Source organism: Schistocerca gregaria, chromosome 2, assembly GCF_023897955.1.
Source record: "Schistocerca gregaria isolate iqSchGreg1 chromosome 2, iqSchGreg1.2, whole genome shotgun sequence".
Lineage (NCBI taxonomy): Eukaryota > Metazoa > Arthropoda > Insecta > Orthoptera > Acrididae > Schistocerca > Schistocerca gregaria.
The window spans coordinates 99,883,157-99,890,706 of NC_064921.1; the positions used below are offsets into that span (position 1 = coordinate 99,883,157).

A 7,550-nucleotide genomic window follows, 5' to 3' on the forward strand; every position below is an offset into this window, starting at 1 on the left:
AGTTTGTATGAAGAATTCAGCATCAAGACACAATAACAGAAAAAATGGGCACTTATGCAGTTTAGGGCGTACACGCACTGATCACAAGAAAAGCACCTATTTTTTAAGAAAACACATATTTCTGAAGGTATAAGCATATATATGCACAGAACACCAAAAAAGTACTTATTTTCAAGATCATACAGTGCGGGAGCAATTGGTCTTTGGTGGTTATTACATTGAGACAAAGCAAAGCTTTATGGTTGCTGTGCCATGACGTGATGCTACCCATTTGCTGCCAATTTTGCAACAATATGTTTTGCCTGGAACCACAGTAGTTTCTGATTTGTGGCAAGCTTACAACACCGTAGGTAACTTGGGCTACAATCATCTGACTGTTAATCATTCGCTTTATTTTGTCGATCCCTTTACAAAAGCAAACCACAAATCACGTGGAGTCAGTCTGGCAAAAAGCTAAAGAAAACAAATAAAAGGCATTTCGGAACTCACCATGCTATGCTGAATAACTATCTGGCGGAATTTCTCTGGCGTCACCATTTTGGGGAAAATCCATTCCACAATTTCATTAAGCATGTTCGAAAAATCTATCCTAATGCTGCAAATTAACTTGAGGTAGCTGTTTTTATCTAATCTGTGATGCGAGCTTTATTGAATATCTGTGCAAAATAAACAAATATGATTTTTTGAGAAAATTTTGTTATTAATTCCATCTTTTTCACACAAAAAAACGTTTTTGAAATTTTGTGCATACATATGCAATAGAGCCTACATTATTTTTGATAAAAAGAATTTTTTGAGGGTAACTGTAACACACAATTTTTGAAACAAAAATTTTTTTGGCATCCCGTGCATATATATGCTTATATCTTCAGAAATACGTGATTCATTCAAAAATAGGTACTTTTCTCGTGCTTAGCGCATGTACCCCCTAAACTGCATAAGTGCTGAAAAATGTACTATCAATGTATAAACCAACAGCCCTACTTGCAGTAAGAGTAGTCAAGTAAGCAGCAGTGACGGTCATTCACACAAAGGTGCTCCTCCCTTTAGCCATCTTGTGGCACACCTTGCAGACTATGTTCAATTTTATTTTAATAATCAAGGAAATATGAACTCCAAAAGAACATTATTTTCATACTGTTCAGTTATTTCAGAATTATTACAGCATAATAAACACAATCAAATTAAGAATTATTATGTGATGAGACCTTGACAAGGCTTTGTTAAGAGAATGTGAATGTGTGTGTGTGTGTGTGTGTGTGTGTGTGTGTGTGTGTGTGTGTGTGTGTGTCAGAGAGAGAGAGAGAGAGAGAGAGAGAGAGAGAGAGAGAGAGAGAGAGAGAGAATCAGATACTTATACTATACCTCCGCAGTGTGATATCATTTGAAGTCCTCTTCCTTTTCCTTGCAAGCTTCTGAGAAGGAGAAAAGGAGGTATCAATATGGGACATTTTTAATAACAATACCACAACCAATAAATCATGGAAATATAACTACAAATATAGTTATTACATGGGCACAAAAAAATACACAAAACACAAGTATCCTAAAAGTATGTAGAATGGTGAAAGTTGTGTGCAGAGAGAGAGAGAGAGAGAGAGAGAGAGAGAGAGAGAGAGAGAGAGAGAGAGTGATTAATTAGGTCAACACCTCAGTAAGATTTCTCCAAAATTTTTAGTATCAAAATATATAATGAGGGATTCTCTGATACAAAATGAAATTCCAGCGTGCTGTAAAATCTGAATTCCAACCAGAGAGGGCAAGACACAAATGAACCATGCATGGTTACAGACATAACATTTGTACAATTTACACCAAAGTATTAACATGAAAATAAAAAACAGAATGGAATATGGCACTAAATACAGAAAAGGGTTGATGTGAGCTATGTTAATCTGCCAGTAAACAATGGAAATAAAGTATTACGGGTGTAACAAAACCTTCACTTTTCTCATGGAAAGATGCAAATATGGATTGTGTCTAATCTTGCTGGAGACTAGATATTGCAACAGTCTCAGTAAAACATACCACATAATACATTTCTAAGTGATAAATATCTAACAGCAGGTCTATAGTGTATACTTTTACAATTAAATCCATATGTCTAGGCCTGACCTCCAACAAAAAGAAGGAAAAGCTGTTGCTATTGGAGACTGGGTCACGATAAGACCATAATCATAGTCAGTTCTGGTTCAGGCACCATTGCCTATCCCAAATTTTCTACCTTGTCTTGGGATACCCAACATTTCTCTTCCCTCGAGGAGAATATCTGTATATTAATTTTGGTAGGCTATTCATTCATCGGAATGTGTTTATGTCATTTCTCTCTGTACTTTATTTTCTGAAGTATACATTTGATGCCCAGTTCATTTCTATTTTCACTATTCTTTATCAAATCTATGAGTTTGTAATCAGATAGTGGTATTGAGTGGCTTAAGAAAATAAGGTAAATTTAGTTTTCATTTGCACAGATTAATTAATTTCAAAATGCAGAACAAAACATATTTATGTTGACATCACTAAAAGCATGATACCTTAATTGTATATTTTATTGTTACTATAGGCTGAGCAACTATCCTCCACCTGTCGCCAAGTTCCTGCACTCATAGTTCCACCTGTGATTTGTGTGTCTGCATTTTATGTCATACAATCTTAAATTAGAATAGCTCCACTAAGAAAGATTAAGAAAATACAGTGTAGAAAGCCAGCCATACAGAAGACACTTGCAACCATGTTGAAAACAATAGTAAACTGCAACCAACAATTCAGTCTAGTCACCTTTTTTTGGTTTATGTTCCATTTCCTTACACCCCCCCCCCCCCCCCATAGAAAACAGAGCAAAGAAGAGTAACACAAGATAAACAGGGTCAGAACTTTATGTGACGTGAGTGGTTAATCAGAAATGACTAAAATCAGTAGCTACAGTAAGCAAATTAAATCACACCTTTTGCCATTTCATATAATGTATCATAATGTTCAGTCTCTGAGTAACAAATTGCAAGAACTAGAAATAATACTGTGTTCCAACCTAAATGTTGATGTTATCTGCCTAACAGAATACTGGCTAGACGAACTGCAAATAGAAACACAAGAGATCCCTGGTTTTTCCCTAGTCATTTCATTTTGCAGGTCTTATTATAAACTTGGAGGGATAGCTATCTTTGCAAAGCAGAATTTAAGGTATAAAGCAATCTAGACATATCCTGAACTGAATAAAGAAACAGTCTTTGTAACGGCAGCTATTGAACTTACTCACATTCAACTAGTTATTACAACTATATACAGATACGCTGATGCTGACAGAAGAATTCCTGCGTATATGGTGTTAAATATTGCATAAGCGAAGAAAAAGAAAATAATTTGTGGAGACTTCAACATAGACTTTTCGAAACCCTGAAACTACAAAGATGAATTACTATATATGACAAAGAGTTTAAACATAATCCCCACAGTAAATACACCAACAATAATCACTAGGCATATTAAAACTGCACCAGACTAAATTTTTATTCAAGAAACCTTCTCTCCATATATTAGTGAAGCAGTTAAGATGGGATACAGTGATAATGAGACTGTGTTGTTATCACTGGAATTATGTTCAGAGAAAATATCTCCCATTAAAATAACTGAGTGCACGGATTTCAGTGACGGCAATATAGCAAACTTTTGCAACATATTAAGCCAAGAACCATGGGATGAAGTTTTCACTGAAACACATGTAAATAGAATGTTTGATAACTTTCATGGATCATATAATTACTAATTTGACATGGTCTTCCCACTAAAACAATGCAAATTAAAACCAACCAGAAACAAAAGTTGGATTACTAAGGGCATAAAAATCTCTAGTGCAAGGAAAATATTTCTACATTCGTATAAGAAATAAAATAATATATCATTAGAAATGCAAAATTATATCAAAGAATATAGTAAGATCTACCACAAAGTTATTAAAGAGGCAAAGAAAAGGGGAAACGATGAATATATAAGCAAATAAGAAAACAAAACACAGGCAGCATGGATCATCATCAGATCTGAAACACACACAAAACCAGCTTGGCAAAAAATATTAACTTAAAGCTGGAAAACAAACAATATCTGATATTACCTCTGTAGATAATATCTTCAATGAGTACTTTGGCAAAGCTGCAAATGATCTTAGCCAAAGCAACTTTCAGAATACTAATATGCACTACATTGAGAACTGTAAACCTCCCATGGGGGTCTATGTTTCTCCAGCAGGTCATACAGAGTGAGCTCATACTGTCAGTGATCTCATTACATAAACTTTCATGTGGTTTTTATGAGATTCCAGATTGCATTATAAACCAAACAAGATATATTGTAGAACCTCTGAAGCATATTGTTAAACACTCCTTTTCCACACGTACCTTTCCAAATGTTCTAAAGATTGCAAAAGTAAGCCCTTTGCACAAAAAGGGAGCCACAGACAATGTTAACAATTACAGCTTAGTGGCTTCTCAAAGATCTTTGAGGAGCTCTTTTATAATAGGTTGCTAGAGTTTGTTAACAAAAACTCATTGCTGTCAAATCATCAGCATGGCTTCAGATAATCTAGATCCACAACCACAGCAGTCTTGTGAATATATGCACTCCATTCTAAAAGCTGTAGATGAAAAGGAAATAGCTACTGGAATATTCTTGGACCTATCCAAAGCATTTGACATTTTAGATCATGATATCCTACTACGTAAGTTGAAAAGAAAGGGAATTAGAGTTAATCCAAATGAATGGATTAGATCATATCTTACTAGCCAGCAACAAAAAGTTGTTCTCAAACAAGACACAATAATTGAAAACATTTCAAGAACAACAACATACACATTAGATAAAACTACCATCAAATATGGTGGGCCACACAGATCAACATTAGGCCCTATCCTCTTTCTTTTGTATATTGATGACCTGAATGACACTGTCCATGCAAAACAGAAAACCTTATTTGCAGATGCTACCAGTATTTTGATGACAGGGTCAGACCAAAAAGAGCTTCAATTAACTACAGAAGCATCATCGCTCGAACTAACACATTGGTTTGAAAAAAATAAACTTATAATTAACACTGGTAAAACAGTGGCCATGAACTTTCATATATCCCACAATAAGCAACAAAATTAACATGAATGGAAAATAAACAACAAAATTGTAAAATTGGCGTAGTCGATGATGTTAAGTTCCTACGAATATATCTGCCTAGTGATCTCAAGTGGAACACACACATTAAAGCTCTTACAATCAAGCTATCATCAATCTGTTACATGCTATGGAAACTAAGCACAAGCTGTAAGAGAGAAATAGTAATACAGGCATATCATGCACATTTCCAGTCAGCAATCTGATATGGAATATTATTTTGGGGGAATGCACCTTTTAGTTAATCTGTTTTCAAAACCTAGAAACAAGCTATCAGAGTCATCTGCAGCATAAAGAGGCAAGGATCATGTGGCTCTCTTTTTCCTACTTTAAAGATACTGAACCTACCATTTCTATACATATTTGAAACAATAGTCTTTGTAAGAGAATATTTAAGAAAATCCAATGCCTATCAGCTGAACAGCTCTGTGCACAATTACAAAACAATAAATGGCAATAACATTCATGTGTCATATGCCAGAACATCAGCCTACTGGAAGAGTGTTCTTCATAGAGGCACACAATTGTATTACCGCCTTCCTAACATCAAGTTGGTAAGACAGCTTGTAAAAAAAATAGCTGAAGTCAATACTGATGGACCATAGTTTCTACTCTGTAAATGAATACCTATCAGAATGAAACAGAACTTTACAATTTTAAATTAATAAACAATTTATGGCACTTATTTGTTTATTAAAATGTACTAGTTGTACATGTAACTTTGTATTAATGTAGATATTTGCAGTCCACAGCATTGTATTGATTTACGTGTGTGTGTGTTTTCTACGTCTGGATTAGGTTGGAAGGGGAGTACTTGGCAGTGAATTTGCGAAGCAACGAAAATGCCTTTTGGGCTAGACTAATCGTCTTGCTTCGCTGTTTGCATACTTCACTCCATAGGCCTATAATAAAACAGGTCACTACGACGTGGGAACTCTTGCATTTGCTATCTATTCTATTTTCAGAAAACCGCCATTGCCAATATTCACTCTATATTTCATTTACTTTTCTTTATGGACGTGTAGATTATGAAAAACGGTGTGTGGTAACTGAGAACACTCCCGAGTACCGAGATGAATAATGTGTATATACGTAAAAATACTACGAGAATTACACATAGTAACTTAATAACAGCAGCTGTATTAACCAAAAACTGCATATTCAGAGATTGAACTACATCAATTAGTTGTAGTTTATGACAGTAGGATTCGTTGACTGAAAAGGATAAAACGAAGATATATGCGGAAATAGCATCTATAATACACTGACAGTACAAATTTCTGTCTACCTCTGAAAAATGCGACTTTTCATGGTTAACAGGCTCACAATGTCGTTTTTTCTTCATATTTGCCTGTTCTCAATTCTGCATGCCTTCCCGCATACTTGTTTATATTAACTCTAAAGAGTCTACTGTCTAAATTCACAACAGTGTGTAGCAGTGCTGCCAAGTTTGAAACACAATTTACCCTATATACGAAATAAAATCCCATAAATAGTTTTTCAAACTAAATGCCTATAATACTAAATTTCTATTTGTTTGTGTGTATGTGTGTGGGGGGGAGATATGTTCTGAACCATTTAAATAACTTGTTATATTTTATATGGCGGAACTGTGAACCGCAGTTCTTTCAGAAAAAGACACTTTCTGCCTCAGCGTTTAAATCTTTTCAAAGGACTTGCAGGCGCACTACGTTCTCTCTTAAGCAATTTACAATGTTTATTACCATCTTCCACAATGTTTGAGTTGTGTTTTAGATAAACATCAAATAGAAGAAGCAAAATTCCACTCGCAAATTTTGAAGTTCCCAGTATTAAACCGTCGTGCTTTTTCTGCGGGAAGTATGGAATTTAACGCAATTGAGTAGAACATACATTCGCTCCGACGACATGGAATAATACCTGATAGCATCCAAAGCGCAATTTCTATCTCATTAGCTCTCTAAGAGTATGTACATGTTAGAGCTCTAACAAGCGATACTCTGATAACGACATTAGTTGTGCGTAAATTTCAGTAAAGAATTATAATATATTAGACTGTGCTGAACATATCAAGAGAACTGAGTGGCTGCATTCTTTCCGAGAAATCTGAGGTGCTTTAGAATATTGCTTGCACTATTCCAAGAGTACGTAGCAAAATCCGGTCATGCATTATTCATTCAACAGCGATTTAATATTTTAAACTTCTTACTTAGCATTTTCTCTTTACTTAGCTCACAAAGGAAGTTGGTAGTCTCTAGAAGTCTCCGAGGTCTTGCAGAACTACTTCTTCTTTGTATACCGTAATTCTGTTTGTGGTCATACATGGATATGTTGAACTTATTCTGAATTTTTTAGGACGGTTCAGGACAGAATATGTTTTACCATTTTAAATTATCCTAGGTAGTTGGCAAAGTATT

At 35.0% G+C, this 7,550-nt stretch overlaps 1 protein-coding gene across 3 annotated transcripts in view; it reads right to left on the reverse strand.

Annotated features, from left to right (window-relative positions):
• LOC126336424 (oocyte zinc finger protein XlCOF15-like) overlaps positions 1-6,570 on the reverse strand; it is a 31,374-nt gene extending 24,804 nt beyond the window's left edge. For 2 of the 3 annotated variants that reach the window (XM_050000117.1, XM_050000116.1), the window contains exons 1-2: positions 6,443-6,570; positions 1,366-1,415 (exon numbers count right to left, since the gene is read on the reverse strand). In XM_050000117.1, the coding sequence (XP_049856074.1) occupies positions 1,366-1,415; positions 6,443-6,499 (107 nt within the window). In that variant the 5' untranslated portion in view covers positions 6,500-6,570. The remainder of the gene's footprint in view (positions 1-1,365; positions 1,416-6,442) is intronic. The other variant, XM_050000118.1, reaches the window with a different exon arrangement.
• Between the last annotated feature and the right edge of the window lie 980 nt (positions 6,571-7,550).